Raw genomic sequence first — 22881 nt, 5'->3', positions numbered from 1 at the left:
ATGCCCTGGGGTACCACTGGGCTTTCCTCATCAGCCTCCATGTGCTGCAGTGAAATCACAGCCCTGAGGAGCAGGAACGAGGGGGGATTCAGGGACAGCGCAGCTTTTGGGACACAAGTGTGACAACAAGCCCCCCTGGGGAAGGTGCAGGCAGTCAGGAAATCCCAGCAAAGTCAGGACATGTCTGCTGGCAGGGAGATCTCACAGCCCGGGGCACACTGGGAATCCCTCAGCCACTGACAGCCCCACGTTCCCAAGCAGGACCAGAGAAATCCATCAGATTTGGGCTAATCCCTGCCCTGCCTTTCCCAGGCAGCTCCCTGTGCTATAGATAGGACTGTGCTGCTGCAGCTCTTTTTATAGAGACACAGAGAGGAGTCCCCCCCACCCACCTCCGGCACGGCAGAACCCACCACGACAGCCACACCGAACCTGGAGCCAGTCCAGGCACAAACTGGGGCAGAAAATCCAGCAGCACCACAAGGGGAGCAGTCCCCAGTCCTCAGCAGGTATTTTTAGATCTCACCTCTGAGCTGACCCATATGCCACTGCAGCTGCAGCTCCTTGACACGGGTTTCACAGGTGACAGCAGGAGCAAGGCACGGAAATCTCGCTGGAAGATGCCCCAGGCTGCACACGGTGGCATGAGACGCATTCCTCCTTCCTGACCCCTCACCCGGAGCGTTAGCCAACAATTATCTGGCCAAGAGGCACTCTGTGCATCCCTAGGGCCCTTGCTAGAGCACTCTGAGCCATTCCCTCCCCCATGTGAGATGCCCCGTGGCACATCACTTCCCCTCCCAGTGCAGAGAGGAGAGCTGAAGTGTGCAGCTGCTCCCATTCCCTCTGCTTTACGACCACAGGAGAAGGATGCTAATCCATGTGTTATCCCCCCGTGACAGCCACCAGCTCTGGGAGCTGCTGGAGGCCCCACACACACCGCAACACATCCTCACAGCCTACAATGTGCATGGGACTCCCACTCCCATCATCACAGCAAGTGCCACAGCCACTCCAGCCCCAGAAAAAAACCCACAAGCTTTGATTTTTCTCTGAGATATCATTTCTAGGCCAAGCTGAGGTGAAAAAAGCATCCAAATGCGAGCACTGGTTCAGTGCCACCAGCCGGGGTGCTGGAGCTTGGCCAGCCCCCAGCGTCAGAGGTCAGCCCCGGTGTGACAGCAGGTGAGTGACAATGGCCTGAGCAGCACTGGGGACACAGCTGGGTCTGTCTCCCCAGCGTGTGGGCAGCTTCAGCAGGAGACTCAGAAGGGCTCCATCCCAATCTGCTCCCAGCAGCATCAGGCATTTGTGTCCCTGCTCGGCACTGTCGCAGCTTCCCGACAGCAGCTCATCACAGACACAATCAGACCTGGAGAGTTTGGCATTGCTCTTCAGCAGAGTGCTGAGCTAATATATGTCAAACTCTGCAAACAGAGACCCAGCTCAGCCCAATGGCTCCATTCAGCTCCTTCACACCCCAGCAACACCTCACCAGCAGCTGCAGCACAACCCAAGGGTTTTACCCAATCAGGATCTGGTTGTTTATCCTCAAATCACCTCTCCCTGGAGCCGAATTATCAGCCATTGATAGGGCTTGATGGAGGGGGCACAGACCACAGAGATTTTACAGATGCTCTCAGGTCCTGAGTAGCTGACAAACCCCGTGAATTTAGTGTGAGTTGAGTTATTTTGGGAAATAACCCAAAACCCAGGCTGGCAGGAGCTGTGCTCAATGCAGCTGCAACTCGTCAGGCCTTGCTGAAGATGGCACAGGTTTGCCTGCAGGGAGAGGGGCAGGGGCATCCTGTTTAGCTGCTCCATAATAAACAAGAACTAAACCAAATCCTGGGGATGAGCAGCCATGGAGGAGGAAGGTGCCAGTGGTGTTTCTGGTCAAAATCAGGCACACTTTGGCTTAACCTAGGTAATACTGGTTTGCCCTGCTGTGGGGAGTTACAGAGGGCCTGGAGGGAGGAAATGAAAGGACACATCAGCAGAGCTAGAGATGGCTGCTGGAGACATCTGGGATCCTTGGGGAGAGGGGCTGGGAATGCTGTCAGCACTTCAGCCTGCCTAAGCGAAATCTTCCCAGCATGCTGGCAGAGGTAGATGGGGGGACTGGAAGCCCCTATGGGGCTGGCTCTGACACAGACCCAGGCCAAACCGGCGGCTGCTGGATTTGCTTTCGGCAGCCGAAAACAACAGGGGCTCCCAGCCGTGGGGCGGGCCCAGGGGGATCGAGCTCTCGGCAGCCTCCCCGCCGGGGCTCGCTCGGCGGCGCCAGCCTCTCCAGAGAAACCGAAACTGCCGGGATTTGAGGAACCCGAAACTCGCGTGCCGTGACGCCTCTCTCTGCTTCCCGCACGGGGCCGAGCCCTCGGCGAGCTTCGGGGTGGGGCTGTGCCGTCCCTGCGCCCGGCCCTGCTCACAGCAGCACAGCGGGCGCTCCAGGTGGGGATCGCTCCAGGTGGGGATCGCCGCTCCGGCTCCTGCCCTTCTCCCGAACGTCTGCTCGCGGTGGGACGTGGAGGATCAGACCAGCTTGGGCCACCGGGGCGGGGTCGCGTCAGGTCAGCCTGTCCCTTCACAGTGGAGCTCGGGAGGCTCAGCCCTCTGCCCACGGGCGGGGATGGGCTACGCGAGGGCCGGGCTCGGACCCGTACCCACGGACGAGGCTGCGGAGTTTGTCCCCAGCCCAGCGTAAAATGTCCGGGGACCGTGATGCGGAGGAAGGCAGGGGGATGTCGGGCCGGAACGGAGCGGGCATGCCCGGACACATCCAGCGGCGCCAATGCCCGAGCGGCTGCTTCCCTCTAGCGGGGACCGGGGGCTTGACCGACGGCTGCTCCCGGCCCGGCCCGGCCCGGCCCGGCCCGGCCCGGCCCCGCACCGCCCTCCCTCCCGCAGCCTCGGCCCGCCGCCCCTGCGGCACGTGGGGAAGGCGGGACGCGCTTCCGGAGCGGCGGCGGCGGCGGAGCGGTGAGAGCGGCGGCAGCGGGCGGGGAGCTCCGCACCGCGGTCCCGGAGCGCGCCGGGACTCCCCGGGGTGGTGCTGGGGGTTCCCGGCACCCCGCTGGCCGAGCGGATGGGCCCGCGGGGATCGCGCCTGGTCCCCGGGCAGAAGCGGCTCCTGCGGCACCGCTCCCGGCGGGGATGGCTCCGCTGTGCCCCCGCCCTATCCTCGGGGCGGCCCGGGCTGGGATGCGGGAAGGGGGGTGAGAACAAGCACCCCAGCTGGGCCTGCTGCCATTCCACCGAGACACGTGAGCCGAGGGAAGGTGTGGGAGTAGCAGTTCTGGCAGGGACACGGTGTGCCCTGGAGCAGGCGCAGGGAGGGCTAAGGAAAGGGAAATAAGTGTTGTGAAGTGTTGTGTTAATCTGCATTAAACTTTATTTCATGTCCACAGTACAAGATCCTCTGACTTGTAGCAATGGGGAGACCCAGGAAGGAGTCTGCTGGCACATCATCCCCCCGACCGGCCACAACCACCTCCAAAACTGCTCCCGCTGCACCCCCACCTTCCACTTCAGCCACCCGGGCCAAGGCCGCAGCTGCAGGGAGCCAGTCCCGAAGCACTTCGGCTGCCAAGGCTGCCACCCCCACGCAGGGCCGGGGGACAAAGGCAGACTCTGCTCAGCCAAGATCCACAGCATCCCGCGGAGCCCGAGGCGATGCTGGGGACAAGAGCAGAGCACCCAGCAGGAGTTCTACAGCCCAGAAGGCACCTGATGCCAAGGGAGCCACTGGTCCTGCCAGAACTGAGCTGTACCCACAGAAGAAGGCCTGTGACCAGTTCCTGCCCCCTGTAAGGAGCCAAGACATCCCAAGGGTGGAGAAGGAGACCCGGGGCCAGCGGGAGAACCCCAAGTGGTACGAGTGGCGGGAGAACCGCATCACTGCCTCTGTGGCCCCCAAAATTGCCAACAGCAGGTTTGCCAACAGCAAGACAGACGAAGTACCCAAGTCATACCTAAAAGAGGTGGTGGGCTCTGGCTCCAAGGTGCAGACCCCAGCCATGTCCTGGGGGATCCGCAATGAGAAGGTGGCTGTGGAGGCCTACAAGCAGAAGTTACAGAAGGGGGGCAAGCCAGTGCAAGTGGAGGACTGTGGCCTCTTCATCCACCCTGAGAAGAGTTGGCTTGCTGCCAGCCCGGATGGGATCATCAAGGATCCAGCCACAGGGAAGGACCTGGGGCTCCTGGAGGTGAAGTGTCCCTACAAGCATAGGAACAGGACGGTGCGTGAGGCCTGCAAGGACAAGGACTTCTGCCTGGAGGTGGATGGGGATTCCTATGTCCTGAAGAAGAATCATCCCTACTTTACCCAGGTCCAGTGCCAGCTGGGAACCACTGGCTTGCAGAGGGCTGACTTTGTGGTGCACACCAACAAGGAGACAGCTGTGGTCCCCGTGGAGTTTGACAGGGAGTTCTGGGGGAAGACAGTGCCCAAGCTGGAGAAGTTTTACACGGAGGCAGTGATTCCCCACCTGGAGCAGAAGGCAGGCAGCTCTGTGTGGGCCAAGGAGGAATAAACCACTGCCTGCCTACCTCGACTGGATACTTGTTTGGTTGCCTAACTCCAGCTTTGTTCCCTAGCATAGAAGTTATACCCAGGTTAGTTGCTGTTCCTGAACCGTTTATAGCCTTGGAACGGAAAAGTTGTACCAGCAGGACCCTGCTTGGTAAGGGTCCCCACAAACAGTGCCTTCTTGCTGCCCAAGGTCAGCACTCAGACCCCAGAGCCTTCTTGTCCTGTCACCCTCCCTGCATCTCCCACCTGTCCCAACAGCATGCCTGATGGAAGCTGACACATGTCTGGATCTGCAAATGAAACCAATGACATCTCTGTGTTGGAATTAGAGGCTTATTTTGTGGAGAAAACTGGAACCTTTCACACCTCAGTTGCTGTCAGGACTAATTTCTAACTGCACTCCAGAGTGGAGACAGAGACAAGGAAGGTTTGTCAGAGCCCAAGAGCAAAACTCTCCTTTTGAGCCAGTGATGTGCCTTAAGCATCAAAGGCACAAGGACACCCTTCCTCCCTGAGCCATTTGACCTGCTGCGTCTGTGGAATAACCCATGACATTCCCCATGAGATGGCAGCAGGCTCTGGAACATGATTCCTACTGAAGAGGTCGTCCCCCAGGCCATGCACCTCCTGAGAACCTACCCATGGAGCATCCCTGTAAACTGCAGTAGTGTGGGAGGTGGTCATTCCCAGATTAAACATAGATGCACTGGTCTGCTCGTTTCCTGTTGTTTGTGCAGCTTGGGATTTACCTGGGGGAGTAGCAGGGCTGAGAGGTGTCCCTACACTGGGTCCCCTCCCAGCCGCAGCAGAAGGGAAGCAGGGGAGCACTTGGGTCCCCAAGGAACATGAGAATCAAGGTCACTGACCTATGTCAAAGCCACCACTGTTATGGCAAAAGTATTTATTATATACATAAGACTCCAGTCACACTCCACAGGGCAAGGACCAGAATTTGCTATAATACAAAGTAACTATAATACAAAGTAACTATAATACAAAGTAACTATAATACAAAGTAACTATAAAAACATAAAGCACTTTTGGGGCCCAGGCTTTCCACAGGAGGAGAGAGGCACAGGGACGAGCCTGGGGGCTGCTGTGTGACAGGGGGCTGCCCCACACCCTGCCCCCAGCTGTGGTCCCACAGTAACCAGATGTGCAAGTAGGAAAGAACCCAGTTAAGAATTATAGTCATGGGGACTGGCAGGTAGGGGCTGAGCTGAGTGTCACCAGGACAGGAGCGGGGCCTGCATCCCCCAGGGAAAGTGCAGAAGGCACATGGGCAGGGCTCTTTGGAGGGGCTGTGAGGAGGAGGTGGGATCCAACAGTTAGTGCATGTGGGGCCCCAGGAGATCACAAACACTAACACACCACCCACAGGGATGAGCATCTGGACCACCCTCCCATCCCCTGCACACTTCTGGGATAACCGAGCTCTGTGGCCGATCCGATCCTCGGGGAGAACACGCAGGGCAGCTTTCAGGGGCCAGAGGTGTGAGGGGGACAGTCCGGCCCTTTGTCCCAGCCCCTCCCCTGCCAGTGCATTGATTGTCTAAGTCTTCAGGTTAAAAAGGGACCCCCGGCCTCCCTGCTCTGCAGGAGCATCAGTCAACGAGGCGCTTGCGGGGCACTGTCCGGGCTCGGTTGGAGCGGCGAATCTCCTGCTTGGCATCGCGGCACCGCTGGCAGATGAAAATGTCAGGCACGTTGGATTTGCGGATCTTGGCACAGGAGAGGTGGATCCAGGTAGCGCATTCGTTACATTCGATCATGGGCCTCCCTGCGAAGGGCTTCATGCAGAAGCAAGTGATCAGATCCCAGGCATCATCATCTGCTCGGGGAGAGAGAGAGACATGGCTCAGATACTGCCTTACCAGCTGCAGGTCTGGCTGTGGCCACGCCAGCCAGTTCTACTGCTGTTAAATGGGACAGCCCCCCACTCACCTTCTGCTTTGGTGTTAGGAACTTCTGCGAATTCAACTGCTAAAGTTGCAAAAGAGGGAAAAAGAAAAAAAACCCAAAATCAGATGAGTAAGGCAGCCCTACACCACACTTCAGACCTGTTTCAGGTCTGCATAGCTTGCTCTGCAGAACAGAGCTACCAAAGGCCTGGTCAGCTTCCTGCCCTCTGCTCCTCAGTCCCCCAGGTCCCAAAAGTATTCCTCTTACTGGGAAAAACTTGGGCTACAGACAGGCCCTCCCTGTGGCCAGCAAGGGTGGCTCCAGCTGAGGGAGGGACAATGTTTGGCACTGGCTGCAGCACAACAGGACCCTCTGCAGTCCCCCAGGCACTTACCACTGAACTGGGAGGTCTCTCTGCTTGTATCTTCCCCTGTGCTTTGGTCCAAGGTATTACAGGGACTAGGGCTTTTCCTCTCTCCAGAAAAGGAGTCCTTATGCTCCTTAAGCTGAGGATCATCTGCTGGCTTCTCAGTTCCCTGTGCTCCGTACATCGAGTCCTTCTCCTCCATCACTGGCTCCTCCAGGAGGGAGTTGGGCTGGGGGTCCCCAGGTGGGTTGAGGGAAGGCTCCAATAGCTCCTCTTTCACAGGAGACAGCTGTCCTGCCAGTGCAGCCAGCTGCTTCACCCCATCCTGCTCTGCCCCAAAGTCCTTCCAAGCACTCAGCGGCACCCTCTTCTTCACCTCCTGCTCCAAAATGCGTTTCTTTGCTGGTGGCTTCTTCCGTTTGATTTGCTGGGGCCGGACGTTGTAGAAGGCGGTGGAAAAGGCAGGGCTGCTCATTAGCAGGCCACTGCCCACAGCGCCCCTGGCCACAGCATTCCTGCTCTTCCTACTGTCCATGGGGATGTGGCCATCAGAGGAGTGAGATGAGGTTGAGCTGTCGCTGTCCTGAGTGCTCCCCGTGCTGTTCTGGGGGCTCATGCTGCCTCCGTGGGTCCAGGGCACATACTAGTGGCAAGAGGGGAAGATGAAGGATTAGCAAGGGAGACCAGAGCACAGATATTTGGGGTAAGGAGAGAACGACTCTCCAGCAGCGTCTACCCAAACTCCAAGGCCAGACTGGTTGGGCCCTGAGCAACCTGATCTAGTGGGCAGCACCCCTGCCCATGGTAGGGGAGTTGAAACTAGATGATCTCTAAGGTCCCTTCCAACCCAAACCAATCCATGATTCTCAAAGATTAGAAGCTGAGTCTGCACACGGCAGGGAGACCAGAAGAACCAGTGTCTTTGTAGAGGAACACTGTGCAAGCCCACTTACCTCTTCAGGGTAGGGGATGTAGCCTGCATAGGCCAGAACGAAGGTGCAGAACTGGTTGAAATCCTCCACAGTTCTTCGCCGTTTCTGAAGTGGCTGCAACGAACACCACGAGTGGATTAAACTCCCGGGACATCCCAACCAAGCCGATATCACAGCCGGCTCTGGCGGCAGCCCTGGACCACCGGGCAGTTTTACAAGCACAGAATATCGAGGTCACCCAAACACCCATCCTTCTCGTAACTCTTCCTCATCTGCCGAGGAAAATGCAGCCCTTCCCTTTAAACCCAGATCCCGGGCGGGGTGGCGGCGGGGCTGGGCGGGGGGGGAGGGAGGGCCGGACACACGCGACGACACCGTGACGACATGCCGGGACACCCGGAGCCGGGCGGCCGCTGGCGGAGCCTGAATCAGCGGCTCGGGGGCCCGGTGCCGGGATGTCCACCCACGGGCGGTGACTCCGGGACGGGGGACGCTCCCGGGGCAGCGCCCGGCGCGCTCGGGGCTCTGTCCCGCGGGGGGAGCGGTGGGAGGGCCGGGCGCCGCCGGCAGCACCAGCGCCCCACCGGGGCAGCCCCGCACCCCGCGGCCGATCAAGGGGGAGCCGGGGCCAGGCCGCGGCGCTCCCCCCGCGGCGGCGGCCGGGGATGGGAGGGGGTGTCGATGGCGGCCCCCCCCGCACCGCCCGTCCCCGCGCCGGGCACCTGATGGCTCCCAAGATGGCGCCGCGCTGCCGGTCCTGCCCCGGCCGACCGGCCGGGGGGGACCCCGCCCCCCAAACCGACACCCCCGCGCCCGCGGCAACCGCGCCGGCACGGGACCCCCCGCTCCCCCCGGACCGGCGCGGAGCACCCCCGCTCCCCTGCACACACACGGGCACCCCGGCACCCCCGCAGCCCCCAGCCCACCGGAGCACTCCGGGCCCCCTCATGGGGACCCCGAGTGCCGCCACCGCCCCCCCCGGGGCGGCATCCCCCGCCCGTGCCCACAGCCACCCCCCGAGGGCTCCTCTCCCACGCACAGCCCCCGCGGGCACACACGGAGCCGCCCCCCCCCGCGCACACACAGACACTCAGACACACACAGAGCCCCCCCAGCCCTCCACAGCAAGCTCCCCCCTCCAGCACCGCCACCCCCCCGCACACAGCGCTCCCCCACGAGGCCCTCCGCAACACACGACCCCCCCCCAGCACACACAGACACACACGGAGGGACCCACAGCCCCCCCGCGCCACACGGCCACACCGAGGGGACCCCCCCGTACGGCCACACCGAGGGACCCCCCCGTACACACACACAGCACACAGAGGGCACCCCTGTCCCTACACACACACACAGAGTGAACCCCCCCGTACACACACACAGCCACGGAGAGCGGACCCGCCCGGACACACAGACACACAGGGGACACCCTCCCCCTTTCACACACACACTGAGGGGACCCCCCCAGCACACGCACACACAGAAGGGACTCCCCCCCCGCGCACACACATAGGGGGGACCCCCCCGCACACACACAGCCACACGAGCCCACCCCCCTCCCGCACACACAGACGATCCCCCCCCGCTCCGGAGGGCACCCCCGATGCCCAGCTCGCAGCCGCCCCCCACCACCATCCGCTCCCCGCCGCCCCGCTCACCTCCTCGGGCGCCGGGGACGCGGGGCTGGGCACGGGGCTGCTCCCCGCCGAGCACGGCCCGCCGCGGGGGCAGGGCTCCGCCGGCTGCCCGCCGGCGCTCATGCCGGTGCCGGTGCCGGTGCCGGTAGCAGTCCCGGTGCCGGTAGCAGTCCCGGTGCGGTGCGGTGCGGTGCCCGCCGCCGGTGGGAACGAGGCTCGAGCGCCGCCCCGGCCGCAGGGGCGGGACCACCTGGTGGCGGGGAAGGCGGGGGCGGGGCCTCGTCCCGGCCGTCCCGGTGCGGGGGGGTGCCGGTGAGTGTCCGCCCCTCCCGGTACCGAGTACGGGAGCGCAGCCGGGCTGGACTCGCCCGGACCCGCCGCCGCCGCCAACGGCAACGCCGCGGCACCGCCCAGCGCCCGCGCGGGGTCGCGGCTCAGGGAATGTTGGGGCTCGGGGGGAACTCCGCGTCCGAACGGTCCCCGCGCGCCCGGGCCGGGCCGGCACCCACCCCACCCCACCCCACCGGGCTGCTCCGTCCGACACGGCCTGGAACAGCTCCAGGGCTGGGGCAGCCACTGCTGCTCCGGCCAACCTGTGCCACTGCCTCCACACGCTCCCCGGGAGGAAATTCATCCCAATATCCAAAGTGTCCCCTCTTTCACTTTAAAGGCATCCCCCCTCCTTTCATCCCTATCTGCCTGTGTAAAAAGTCACTCCCTCTTTGCAAAATATGTCAACAGCAAAAGCCACCCCAGAATTCATATTTTCTCGTTGCTAGATGAGGATGGGCACCCCCCAAGTAGGTACATAGACAAGGCAAAGATGCTTAATGCCTTCTTCACTTCAACTTTCAACACCAGTGATGGGCTCTAGGGGTCCCTGAGCTGGAGGACCATGGCTGTGAGAATGATAAACTCCCAGTCGATCCCAAACTTGTGCAGGATCTGTGTTCCAGCTGAATCCCTTTATAGGAATTCATCCAAGAGTACTCAAAAGAGCTGGTAGATGTCATCATGAGACCCTTCTCAATGATTTTTGAACTGCCATTGGAATCTGGAGAGATCCCACTCAACTGGAAACTGGCAAACATTTTCCCTGAAAGGGCTAGAGGGATAATCCTGGGCAATATAGGCCTATCAGTCACATTTCAGTGCCTAGTAAAATTATGGAGATTATTCTGAGAGTTATGGGAAAATACCTGAAGGACAACGCAGGCATCAGTCACAGCCAGCACAAGTTCATGAGGGGAAAGTTCTGCTTGAGAAACTTAATTTACTTTAAGGACAAGGTGACTCAAGTAGTTGATTTAGGGAAGCCTTGATACAAAATGTGGAGTTCAGTTAAGTTTTCAATACGGTCTCCCAGGATTCTTCTGGACAGAATGTCCAGCACACAGCTGGATAAATATGTCATTGGGTGGGTGAGCAGTAGGCTCATGGATCAGGTTATAGTGAATGGGGTGGCATCAGACTGGTGACCAGTCACTTGTGGGGTTCTGCAGAGCTCAATTTTAAGGCCAGTGCTCTTCAAATCTTCATAAACAACTTGGATGCAGGACTTGAAGATACACTGAGTTTGTCAACGTACCTCAAGCAACCCCCCTCGTTCCCACCGGCAGCCTGTAGTAGATGCCAAACACAGGATGTCTTTTGCTGGTCCTGTTCTTGATTTCTTACCCACAGGCTCTCAGCCTGTTCATGGCTGTTACTCAGAGGCAGCTCTTCACTACCTGTCCCTTCCTTAGGAGAGTCCAACACCCCTGCCCCTCCTTCCCATCCTCTCTTCTGAAATCTTGTAGCCCCCATTGCAGTATTCCAGTTGTGTGGCACATCTGTTTCTTTGATTGCAATTATGTCATAGATTTTTAATAGCACCATGGTTTCCAACTCATTTTGCTTGTTACCCATGCTGCATGCTTTGGTGTGGAGACACTTCAGCTGGGGGCCTTTTGCCATTTGGGAGAAGCCGTGTCTAATAATTCCTTTGAGACAATTTATGGGTATTACCCTGTTGCTTCCTAAGGTATTGATGTTTCCTGATTCCTCTCTGACACCCAGAAACAGATCCCCATTCCCTGCTCAATGTAATTTAAAGCTCTGCCCTCTTCCTCCTGCCCACCCTGGGCCCATTTCCCCCCCAAACCACCACTGGATCCGGTACCCTCCAGAGCTGACACCCAAGCCAGCCTCACACCAGCTGCATGCGCTGAAAGGTGGCCGGTGGCCTCCCACTGCCCAGTGGGACACTGGCATGCTCCATCCAGGAGGTCACAGCCTCACCTGCACCACAGAGCTGCCATTTAACTCAGAGAGAATAATCTGGAAAGCATCTCCCCCTTATCAGCCCTGTGCTTGAGGCAACAGCAGGACAATCCCCCCCTCCCCTCCTAAATCAAGTCCCACAGCCCCCCAAGGAAAGGAGAGCATTGCACCCACTGTGTCCTGGGTTTATTTACACCACAACCTCTGTGTGGGTGGGCAGGGAGGGATGCTGGGCAGCCCACCCCAGGGCAGTCCACCCCCGAGCCGGCTCAAAGGCAAGGCAGGCAGCGAGGCGGTACCGGCAGCAGCACAGGGAAAGGAGCAGGGAGCACACCCGGGAGAACCGGGCTCTGGCTCCCTTGGCACTACAGACGTAAGCAAGCCCCGGCATCGGGGAGCTGGGGAAGAGGCAGGGGTCACTTTTAGCAGCAAATGCCTCGTTTCCCTCCAAGGCAGCAGGGAGGACAGTAGCATGTGATGGAGCCGGACTAGTGCTCAGGCAGTTAAACAAAAAAACAAAGAAAGAAAAAGGCAGAGGGTGAAGCGAAGAAACACGGAGAACAGCTCTTCTGCCCTGCAGAGCACGGAGTTAAACTGAGGGTCAGGATGCTCTGCCTTCCCTCCTCTCGGCACAGCAGCAGCTCCAGGCACAGCCTTCCCAGTGTGCCCAGTGCCAGGCACAGCCCTGGCCAGTGCCAGAGCCCTGGCGTGCCCCTGGCCACGCACACCAGGCTCGTGCTCCCGCGCTGTCCTTCCAGCCGGCCCCGGGAGGGGAGAGCAGGCCAGGTGGCAGTTTGATGGCATGGCTGACGGTCCATGTGGGCAGCAGCGTCCTTGGCACTCTGCCAGGCACAGTTGGGATGGAAGCCGAGGTGGCTGAGCTTTGCCCTCCAGCCCCTGGCACAGTCCGGCTCCCACCTGCCTTATAGGAAACCCTCCTTGCGGAACTGCTCCTTCAGGATGTCTCTGTACTGGTCAAAGCCGCCCTCGATGCGTGTGACGGTGCCGTTCTCACACACCCACAGCTCCTGACACACCAGGCGGATGAAGCGTTCGTCATGGGACACCAGGATTATGCCACCCTGTCAATACACAATTGGGAAATTGGGGAACTTAGCGGAGCATAACCCAGGGCCCAGGACTGGTGGCATGGAGATCTTGTGCCTCTGTCTAGCCTGTGCCCAGCACTTCAGGTTTCCATCAGCTCCAGGGGAAACTTGACAGTATTTTACTGGCAGGGAGCTCATCCCAGCTTTTCCTCCCTTCAGGGGGACAGACAGATCATCTATGGAGAAGCCATGTGCAGCAGTAACATATTTAATCTCCTCTCTCAGAAGGCAAGTGCAAGGTTTGTTACTGGCTCTCCAGGTCTCCAACAACTTCAAGGATAGAGAATCCACACAAAGTCAGTAAGAGTGAAAAGGTGTCTGGGTACGGCCCTGAGCAGCCTCAGCTAAGCTTTTCTGTCATTGGAAAACTGTCCCAACCTGAGCAACAACCAGTGTGATCCAGATTGATCACTGTGGTATCTGGAGGCTGTCTTTGGAGATCAGGCATAAAACGTGCCTAAGGAAGATCTGAGTGGCCTCAAGGCAAAGCTAGGAGCTGCACACAGCATGTGAGAAGCCAGAGTGTAGGTGAGGATGGGACAAGGTGCTCTCTGGGCTGCTACTGCCCTTCTCAGCCACTCCTAGCCAAAGCCATCATGAAAACAAGCCACCAGGATGGATGGCTAAGGCAGAAATGTGACTAATTTCCCAAATTCTGCCCTAGACTTGAAGTCACTGCTGGTATTTCACCATCTGCCTCTGGCTGAGATACCAAGTAACTTGAGCTGGAGGCTGCAGGAGGTGTTAGAAAAACACAGGATGTTGCTGGGAGAACCTTACCCGGAACTTATTCAGTGCCTTTGCCAGTGCCTCAATGGTCTCCATGTCCAGGTGATTTGTTGGCTCATCCAGGATGTAGAAGTTTGGACTGGAAGAGAAGACAGCTCTGAGGATGCAGTGAAACAGGCTCAGGCTGGGTCTGCACCCTGACTGCTGCTTTAGCTGCTTAGAGCCACAGCCATTGGCATGTGCCTGGCCCCAGGACTGGCAATGCCCAGTCCCAGGGACACCTCTTATCCCTGTGAGCCCAAAGCAGTGGGAGAAAACCACCTGCCTCCTTCCACACAGTCCCCCCAGGGTGACACCTCCCTCTCCATAAAAACCCCCAAGGACAAGGCTTCTGTGGGGTAGCAGAAAGTCCTTGGATGCTTGCTTTCCTCCTGGTGAAACAAGGTGCAGAGATGAAGCCATGCAAAAATGAACAGCATTTGGGAGAACATTACCAGGGCATAGTCATCTGGGCAAAGGCCACCCGACTCTTCTGGCCCCCGGACAGGCTGGCCACGGGACGCACGGCCAGCTCCCCGGAGATGCCGTAGCTCCCCAGCTGATGCCGGTACTCCTCCTCCGTCTTCCCTGCAGGATCAGGTCACAACACAGCTATGGCACATCTGGTGACACAGGGTCACAGCTGGACAGCCTCTGCCAGGCCAGCAAATGGGAGATCAGCGGCACTTCCAGGCAATTCCCTCCCATGCAGGGGTTTGTAGGGAAAACCTGACTAACACAATCAGGACAGGGGCTGCAGGGCTGGTGACTGACACCGAGTGATGCTACTCCCAAGTCCCTGTCACTGTGTCAAGTAATGGAGAAAGGAACCAGAAAGGAACCAGAGGTTTTGGCAACTGGGAAAGGGGCATCCAGTGCTCATCCTATGAGCAGGAAAGCAGCTCATCTGCCCCCAAAACTTGGCACCAGCCTGAGATCTGCAGACTACCAGCTACCTCTGCTTCTCATGGCTGATGACCTGAACTTGGCTGGACAAGGGGAGTTATCCCAGTGTTGGCAGTGACCCTTAAGCACTGATGGAACAGAGCCCTCTGCCCAGGAGCATGGACAAAGCAATGCTCCTCCATGCACAGTACAGGGTCCTCTGGGATCAACAAAAACTCACCTGGGAACTTTCTTGCCAGTAACTCTACAGCACTGATATTCAAGTCTAGTTGATCCACATGGTGCTGGCTGAAATAACCAATCTTTAGGTTTCTGCAGAATGAGAAGAGTGATTGGGAGCTGGTACCAGCATTCATAGCTGCAGTGCCATAAGGGGGCACATGCGTGGCCCCCAGCTGCACCATTCCTCCACAGTCCTCCAGCCCTTCCAACCAGGTACCTGTGAGCATGTCTGATCCCTCTGACTGGTGCCAGCTCCCCCATTAAGATCTTTAGCATGGTTGACTTGCCAGCTCCGTTTTCCCCAACCTAGAGAAGCAGCAGCAGCATTGGAGAATGTGAAATCCATGAAGGCAGGAGCAGGGGGCAATGATCAGGGAATTTCAGTTCTTGCAATTGATGAGGAGGAGCAGGACAGAGCACAAATGGTGTACCAGGAAGCTGCATTTCTATCATTGACAAGCAGCTCTGGCAGCAGTGCCAGATGTTCCCTCCCCAACTCTCAAGCCTAAGGATCACCCAGTCCCAGCCTCATCTGCAAGCACAGTGTCTGCTGCCCCATCCAATGTAGCAGGGCCCCCACTACATGCTGCTGTCATCTAACAGGAGTTGTATATGGGTTCAGTCTCTTCCCAGAGGTATCTAGTGAAAGGATGAAATCACAAGTTCTAAACAGTACCAAGAAAAATGTCCCAATGTTCCTCAAAATGAGGATGATCAAATGCTCTGATCGGACCCAGTTGAATGGAAGAAATAGTCCTCCCTGGAAACATCCAAAATTCAACTGGACAAGGACCTGAGCAACCTGACCTATAATCAAAGCTATCCCTGCTTTGGGCAGGGTCTTCCCAAGGTCCCTCACAGCCTCCATTATTCTGCCATCCCACATACCACACAGATGCGGGACTCCAGGTCGGCAGAGACAGAGAGGGAATGAAAGATGTAGTGACTTGGCTCATAATAAAAGTCTACTTCATCCAGCTGCAGGATTGGGGGGGAGAACTTCTCAAAGCCATCGGGGAACCTGAGGAGGCAGGAAGAGGAGAGAGATGGCCAGGAACTTCAGAGACTCCCAACCACCCAGAACAACTTCTGTAACCCCCCAGGTGACAAGGAGGGCTCCCTACCATGCAGGGCCTCAGGGAAGGATGGTCAGGAGAAAGCAACAAAGACCTGCAGCCCTGGCCCCAAGAGGGAACCCAGCTTGAATGAGGAGACTTGTCTGGTCTCCCTGTCAGAGTAAAACTGGCCCACACAAAGGAGTGGCTGTCCCAGCTGGGACAGCACCCTGGAGAAGTTCATGTCAGAAATGGAGCCAGGTGCCCTCCAAACAATGGCTTAGGGGACACTTACCTGATGATCACCTCAGATTCCTTGTCCACAGGTTTCAGCACTGGCCTGAAAGAAGAGGACACATATAACCAAGGTGCTCTGCACTGTAGGCCTGCTCCCACACCAGAAGCCCAGATAGAGCCTTTAGCTCTGTGACACCTCATCTTAACTAAAGCCTCTGGACCACACCCAAAAAGTCCAAACCAGAACTGTATCTGCCAGGTTCCCTGGGAACCTCCATTTCTTCCCATGAGCAGTGCCCCTTTCCCACCTCCAGAGAGGAGCAGGACAGGCACTCACAGCTTCTCCAACAGCTTGAGCTTGCTCTGGACCTGGGACGCCCGGTTGGCGTTGTAGCGAAAGCGGTCAATGAAAACCTGCGAGAGAGAAAAGCCTCAAATCCCCTTCAGCACCAGCCACCCTGCTCACTGCCAAACCTACAGCAGTAAGGCAGAGAGAAAGGGACAAGGCTGGGAGAAGAATGGCCCAGCTCCACTGGCTTCTCCCAGTACCTGGATGTGCTCACGGTACTGCTGCTGGGCCTCGTACTCTCGCTGCTGGTTCTTGAGCCTCTCCTCCTTGATCTTGATGAAGTTCTCGAAGTCCCCACGGTACATGTCCAGCCGCTGCGAGTGCAGGTGGATGATGTCCGTGGCCACCGCGTTCAGGAAGTTCCTGTCGTGGGACACCACGAGGATGGTCGACTGCCAGGTCTGGAGGAGACAGCACGAGGGAGGCCTGAGCACCATCAAACCAGAGCTCGGGAGTTGGTCCCATCACTCAGGGAGGTGAGGACACGTCCCTCCCTCACCCTTTCTTTGTATCAAGGTCTTCTCCCCCCCCATACCTGTAGGTAGCTCTCCAGCCATAGAATTGCCCTCACATCCAGCATGTTCGTTGGCTCTGAGGGAAGGGGAAAAGGCCAGGAGGTCAGGAGGGATGGGGATGGCTGGATTATATTTTTTTCCCATAGGAAAAGCTAGTGATCTGCACTGGGGAGGAAAGAGCCTGCTTGGAGACCTTCCCTGCCCACCTCTGGGGACTCATGTGTAGGGTGTAATGCCACGTGTGCACGGGGGCTGAGGCTCAGGCAGGGATGCTCCTCACAGCAGCATCTCACCCAGACTCCCTACCCAGCCTGGGCATGCTCTGCAGCGAAGGGACTTCCCCCAGCACAAACTGACAGCCAAGGTGCATTCCAGGGACTAGTAAGGGAAAGGGAACAAAACTTGGGGCAGGATGACATGCAGACCACCTGGCTGGAGCAGAGGGCAAGGCTCTGCTGAGCACAGTGAGAGCTGCTGCCCGGGCAGAATTCCCTGTGCCACTGCTGCCAACCATGCTGCCAGGCCAGCCCATCACACAGGGCTATTTTGAGCAGACAGATAAAGGCCATGGCATGTTCTCAACCCCAGGAAGGGCACAGGCAGGCACAGCAGTGTCAGAGGGGGACTCACAGTATCAACTTACCATCCAGCAGAAGGAGATCTGGCCTGAGGAAAACAAGACATGGGTATCAGAAGCAGAAGGGGCACAGGGTCAGTGCAGAGTGTCTCATCACACACACAGAGCTGCAGTGCCTCCAACACCCCCCACCTCAAGAGCTTGGGTTGAGAGGACCCCCAGGCAGCACCCCTGCAGCACAGACAACAAGGAGGCTTAACCCCAGAGCATGAAAGCCTGGACACCAACCTGGCAAACAGGGCTCTGGCTAAGGCCAGTCTCATTCTCCAGCCTCCAGAAAACTCTCTGAGGAGAGAAGATGCAGAGAGGAGTTACTGTTCAACACAGAACCACTGTGTTTGCCTGCCTGCAGAATCCCTGCTCCCCCATGGCTCTTTTGGCTCTGCTGTCACCCAGAGATAACTCGTCCCTGCAAAGATTTCAGGCACAGCACAAGATCTGAGGTCCAGCAGGAAAAGGTGGCAGGAGACCACAGGCACCTCCAGGGCAGGAGACCACATTGGATGGGCAAGAATAAACCCTTGCTCTTCCTTACAGCCACAGTAGTGCCTGGGGCTCAACTGGAACATTTCCCCAGCCTCATTACTGCCTCAGTGCCCAAAGTTTGGGAACTTACTTGGTTGTCTGTTGTTGCATCTTTGCATTAAAGCCCAGCCCAGCAAGAATGACGGACGCCCTGGGGAAAAGGGGAGAGAACTGGAATCCAGCAACAGCATCCAATGTCAGGGCACAGTCCAAGGTCTCAGACCCACAACCACCAAGGGAACTCTGCTGCATATTTCAAAGCCATTCTGGTGCAGGAAAATATCCCTGCACACCCGAGAGAAGCACTTGGCTAGGAAATGCAGCCCAGCAGGTACAGTATCCACATGAAGTCCCAGGAGATTTGCAAAGAGTTTTCATCTCTTTGGCCAGGAAGAGAGTCACACCACCACTATCATCCCAAAAATGCTCCCCAGGCACCAGGAACCTAGGGAGGTCAGACAGCAGCAGCAGCCTGTAGCCTATAAAGCCATTGGGGGCAAAAAAATTCCCTCCAGCTTCAGCAGAAAGCCCAACTATTCCTAAACCAGCAGAGCTGTGACAGAGAAGAGACAAGAAAAGCAGGGAAAACCCCATCCCCACATGCTGGATTCCCAGGGCCACAGCATGACCCTTCCATACCCCAAACCACTGCTCAGCCCTGGCCATGCCAACACACAGCAGTGCTCGCAGGGCTGGCTCACCTTGCTGGGGCCTTGTCTGCTTCAATCTCCTCCAGCTTAGCATAGATCTCTGACAGTCTGGCACCTTCTGTCCCTTCTCCCCTAGGGCAGAAAAAGGAGGAGTGTGTGGGACTCACCAAGTCAGGGTTTGAGTGCTGGGGGAGGCTGATCTCCCCAGGCAGGACTAAGGTGGGCAAGATACAGCCCACCCTGCCAGAGCCTGGCTTTGGAAGGGACAGACCTCAGAATGAGACCTTGTGGTGAGGAGGCCGCAGAAGGGCTGGAAGTCCAGGGGATCACCTCACCTGCCACAACTGATCTTGGCTGTCAGGTCCCTCTCCTCCCGCAGCAGGCTCTCACGAGTGGTGTCACACTCCAGCACACTCTGCAGCGCTGGTGTGTCATCCCCTGCCACCTCCTGCTCCACGTGCAGGATGCTGATGTGCGAGGGGATGCGCAGGCTCTGGCTGGCGATCATCTTCAGCAGCGTGGTCTTCCCCAGCCCGTTCCTGCCCACCAGCCCGTAGCGCCGCCCAAAGGCCAGGTTCAGGTCTGCTCCCGTCAGCAGGACACTGAAGCAAGGGAACAGGCAGCTCCCTGCTCAGACTGTCCCATGAAGAGGGGATAACTGACAGCCACCTGCCGCTGCTGTATTTTAGGCTGTGCTGCAGCCAAGCAAAAATCACAGGCTCCTCCTGCCCAAAGCCACTAGGGTCAGTGCCCACCTTGCTTCCTGATCTTTGCCACACCCTCTGTAACTTCTCGACTGCTCTCCAATCCAGCCTCAATCCCCCATAGTCCAAAATCCCAGGCAGGCTCTGTCCCAGTCCCCAGTGCACTCACCGCTCCCCGAAGGACACATCGAAGTTCTCGATGCGCACGTCGTACGACTTGTTCTTGCCTGACGACTCCATGCGAGTCTCCTTCTTGCTGGAAGCTTGGCTGGCAGATGCCTCCTCAAGGACTCTGAGGACAGACAGAACACAGAGAGGGGGCTCAACAGGAAAGCTCTGGTACAGCCAGATCCCAGCCATGCTCAGCAGAGCAGGATGGGGATGTTCAAAGTGCCCTGCACACTCACACAGGGCCAGATGACTTCAGAGAATCCCGCTCCAGCCTCTTGTCCTGCTTGGCTTTCAGCCTGGCTTCTGCCTTCTCCAGTTTCTTGGCATTCACCATCTGGGACACAGAACAGAGTTTGAAGAAGACAGAGCATCTTCAGCAAAACCCCCAAAAGCCCAGCTCGGGGAGGAAAAAAGATCAAGCCTGGAAGAAAGGGAGGGAGGAAGGACAGGGAAAGTGGGACAGATTCAAGCATATTTTGAGGAGGCTAATCAGGCCAGGAAGCTACCTCAGGAATGAAGTCCTAAATCAACAGCTCATACACAAGTTTTGCCTCTGCGAGACAGAGGTTTTGGCTGACCTTCTTGTAAAGTCAGTTTCTGTAGTTCCAGGGATCTGGATCAGCCAAGTCACTTCAACAGCAGCAACCTGCCATCCCAGTGCCTCTTCTGACATACCCTGCACCCACCCTTGAAGTGCACCATGAGGTGTTTCCCCTCCCAACACGTTAAACGTTAGCCAGTTTGGAACAAACTCTTCTTGAGCAGTGGATCAGAGACAAAAAGCATTTAATTAACCCTGAAGGCAAGAAGGTGCCAAGTGTTTAAACCTGGCTTCTGGTCTTGGCCAGGCTTTCAGCCCACTCCAGCTTACTCCCGCACAGAGTCAAATATTTGTGGCTGACCAAAAACACTCCTAGGTATTTCTAGGCAACTCTGCAGGCACCAGAGCACGTTAGAGACCTGCATGCCAGACTGAAGAGAGTCTTGTTGCTAGAGCTGTGACTCCACACCTACAGACAGAGTCACTCTGTAAACCATACCCAGCTTTCTGAATCTCCTAGTAAGACGTCCTCCAAAGCTTGACAGGCCTCCCCAGACCTGCTCAGAATCATCTCCAATTTTTCTGAAGATCCTTTTTTGAATTGCAAACACGAGAGCTGGAAAGTGAATCCAGCTGTAACAACTGTGGTGCCAAACCCAGCCAGAGCTGCCAGGTTTTGCTTAAGGCTCCCGTTCAGACACGTGGGAATTGTGTTAGGTCTCAGCCTCCAAGGGAAGGGTTCTCATCCTCAACACACTAACCCATGGAAAGGGAGCTCTGGGAGGACCAGCCTGCAATGACACTGCCCACACTGTGCAGCTACTGCCATCCTTGCTTTGTGGACGTACACCTGCACCTCACCCATCCTCAGACTTTGGCACATCCAACACAGACAGCAAGCCAAGGCTGCTCCTGAGCAGCTACACATTCCATCAATACACACATCCTGATTTCCTCAGGTCATGGAGTGGAACTACTTCCAAACTTCTCTGCTCTTGATCTTATTTCCCAAATCACAACAATCTACAGATGGCCCTAGAGCTTAAAATGTCCCTGCAGCAGCCCTCTGCTAACTTCCCACCTGTCAGACCCTCCTCTCCTGCCATTACCCCGGGCTTTACCCCTCGCTGAATATTCAAGATGTCATTCAGGGACATCCTATTTTCTCAATCAAATCCTTGCTGTAGGAGCCAAAGGTCCTTGCAAAAGTCAGAGTTCACTAAGAAATTACAGCAAAATAGATCTCGTCAGATTAATAAGCTACTAACTCATCTGGAGTCCCTTCACCAGACCAAGGTCAAGAGTTCCCCAAATTATAGAGCTTGACAAGAAGGAGCAGTTCCCCCTGCAGCTATACTCCTAGCCAGGCTGCTGCCTGCCTTGGCTGCTCTCCAAGGGCAACCTGGACTGAAGCAGGGCAGGGCACCTGCAGCACCACGTGTCAGCTGTTCTCACAAGGAAGGGCACAGCCCTCACTCACCGAGCTCTGGCCTCTCTTCAGCAGCAGCCCCGGCAGCAGATCCGTGCTGGCGTCGCCTGCAAGGACACGGTGGGGTTGGGCTTGGTGAGCACGTGTGGCCCGGAGGCTTGGCAAAGCCCTGCCTTAATGACCACCCATGCCCAGACACGACTGATCCCTCTGCCGACAGGATGAGGGGACCAAAGGGCATCTCTCCACCTCCACCTTCACCCCAGCTCACCCCTGGGCACTGCTGCCCGGAGCTCAGCAGCAGAACGAGAAACAGACGTGTGGCTGTGGGGGAGAGCCTGAGGCTCCCCTCCCAAGGTCAGGAGAGCACTCCCGGTGCCCCGAGCCCTCCCGAGCTCCAGCACCCCGATGGCAGGACGTGAGCCGAGGGCATCACTCACCGTATCCATCCGTGATCTGGGAAAGCTGGATGGGGGCATCCAGCAACACCTGGCTGCAGCGCTGGGCTTGGCCCTCGTCCCTACGGAGAGGAGGAGGAGGAGGAGGAGGGTGGTGAGGTGCGTGAGTGGGGTGAGGAGGTGCGAGGGGACGCGGGGTACCCTTACAGCTGCAGGGTGTTGAAGAGGCGCTGGCAGATCTCCCTGATGGCGCCGTCGTCCTTGGTGTCCTGCGACACCTCCCGCAGCAGTGCGCCCACCGCCTCCTCCAGCTCGTCCACCGACTCGAAGTCCGCCCCGCCGCCGTGCAGGATCCCTGCGGGCACACGGCGCCGGCGCTGCACACCCCGCCGCTGTCGCGACAGGTGGCACCCTCCCGGTCCCCCCACCGCACCCCTCCCCGCCGCCTGTCGCGATTCGGGCGCTGCCGCCACAGGGGGAGGTGTCGCGACATGCGGCGCCGCGGGAGGCCGAGCCGCAGCGGGCAGGCGGGAGCCACTCACCCGTCACGTAAGCGAAGAGCTCGCCGTCCAAGTCGGGGAACTCGGAGCGAAGGATGTCGGCGCAGGACGCCATGGCGGGGCGGGCCCGCCCCGCGGAGCCGCCGCCGCCGCTCGAAGCCGGAAGGGACGGCGGGCGCTGCCGGGAAGGAGGCGGGCGGCCGCCATGGCGCGGGGGTTGCCGGGAGATGTAGTCCGGGCCCGACGGCGCCTGCGCATTCCGGGGCCAGGATGGTGCGCCCGGCGCCACGTGCAGCAAACGGGAGCGATCGGGACGGGCCCGGATCCCGCTCAGCCCGTGCTCGTTCTGTCACCCAGGGAAAGAGGATTTGGGAGAACTTGGAGTTTTTTTCTTCCCTCTTTTAAAAAGTTTTTGCTTTTAAACCACAATCAAGACACTGCAGGTTGGGGTTTGGGTTTGAATTTTTTCATCCACCGATGGGAAATGCGCACTTGGACATCCTCACCTGGTCACAGACTGAAGGCAGAGGG

At 58.0% G+C, this 22881-nt stretch overlaps 3 protein-coding genes across 7 annotated transcripts; 1 reads left to right on the top strand and 2 right to left on the bottom strand.

Annotated features, from left to right (window-relative positions):
• Nucleotides 1–2287: 2287 nt before the first annotated feature.
• On the top strand, nt 2288–5246 carry LOC136560652 (uncharacterized). Of its 4 annotated transcripts, none has more exons than XM_066556620.1 (2): nt 2288–2454; nt 3411–5246. In XM_066556620.1, the coding sequence occupies exon 2, from the start codon at nt 3435–3437 to the stop codon at nt 4533–4535; it is 1101 nt and encodes a 366-aa protein (XP_066412717.1). In that variant the 5' UTR covers nt 2288–2454; nt 3411–3434; the 3' UTR covers nt 4536–5246. The 4 variants fall into 4 exon arrangements, with proteins under 4 accessions (XP_066412717.1, XP_066412714.1, XP_066412715.1 ...); XM_066556617.1 differs by having other exon boundaries at nt 2288–2470; XM_066556618.1 differs by lacking the exon at nt 2288–2454 and adding an exon at nt 2460–2573.
• Nucleotides 5247–5420: 174 nt separating this feature from the next.
• On the bottom strand, nt 5421–9533 carry LOC136560664 (PHD finger protein 13-like). Its single transcript, XM_066556634.1, has 5 exons — nt 9394–9533; nt 7757–7849; nt 6831–7446; nt 6479–6517; nt 5421–6365 (listed from the first exon to the last, which is right to left on the bottom strand). Exons 1-5 carry the CDS (start codon nt 9493–9495, stop codon nt 6139–6141), a joined length of 1077 nt encoding a protein of 358 aa, XP_066412731.1. The 5' UTR covers nt 9496–9533; the 3' UTR covers nt 5421–6138.
• A 2270-nt stretch (nt 9534–11803) lies between these two features.
• On the bottom strand, nt 11804–22497 carry ABCF3 (ATP binding cassette subfamily F member 3). Of its 2 annotated transcripts, XM_066556808.1 has the most exons (22): nt 22393–22497; nt 22058–22205; nt 21893–21972; nt 21504–21559; nt 19719–19816; nt 19481–19603; nt 18943–19209; nt 18659–18739; nt 18049–18108; nt 17661–17717; nt 17439–17461; nt 16816–16871; nt 16481–16681; nt 16269–16345; nt 15990–16034; nt 15528–15660; nt 14857–14945; nt 14638–14729; nt 13967–14099; nt 13524–13611; nt 12553–12716; nt 11804–12476 (listed from the first exon to the last, which is right to left on the bottom strand). In XM_066556808.1, the coding sequence occupies exons 1-21, from the start codon at nt 22463–22465 to the stop codon at nt 12558–12560; spliced, it is 2139 nt and encodes a 712-aa protein (XP_066412905.1). In that variant the 5' UTR covers nt 22466–22497; the 3' UTR covers nt 11804–12476; nt 12553–12557. The 2 variants fall into 2 exon arrangements, with proteins under 2 accessions (XP_066412905.1, XP_066412904.1); XM_066556807.1 differs by having other exon boundaries at nt 11804–12716.
• Between the last annotated feature and the right edge of the window lie 384 nt (nt 22498–22881).

Source organism: Molothrus aeneus, chromosome 10 (assembly GCF_037042795.1).
Source record: "Molothrus aeneus isolate 106 chromosome 10, BPBGC_Maene_1.0, whole genome shotgun sequence".
Classification (NCBI taxonomy): domain Eukaryota; kingdom Metazoa; phylum Chordata; class Aves; order Passeriformes; family Icteridae; genus Molothrus; species Molothrus aeneus.
Note: the sequence above shows the minus strand (reverse complement) of the source record. Positions and strands in the feature narration are given on the sequence as shown.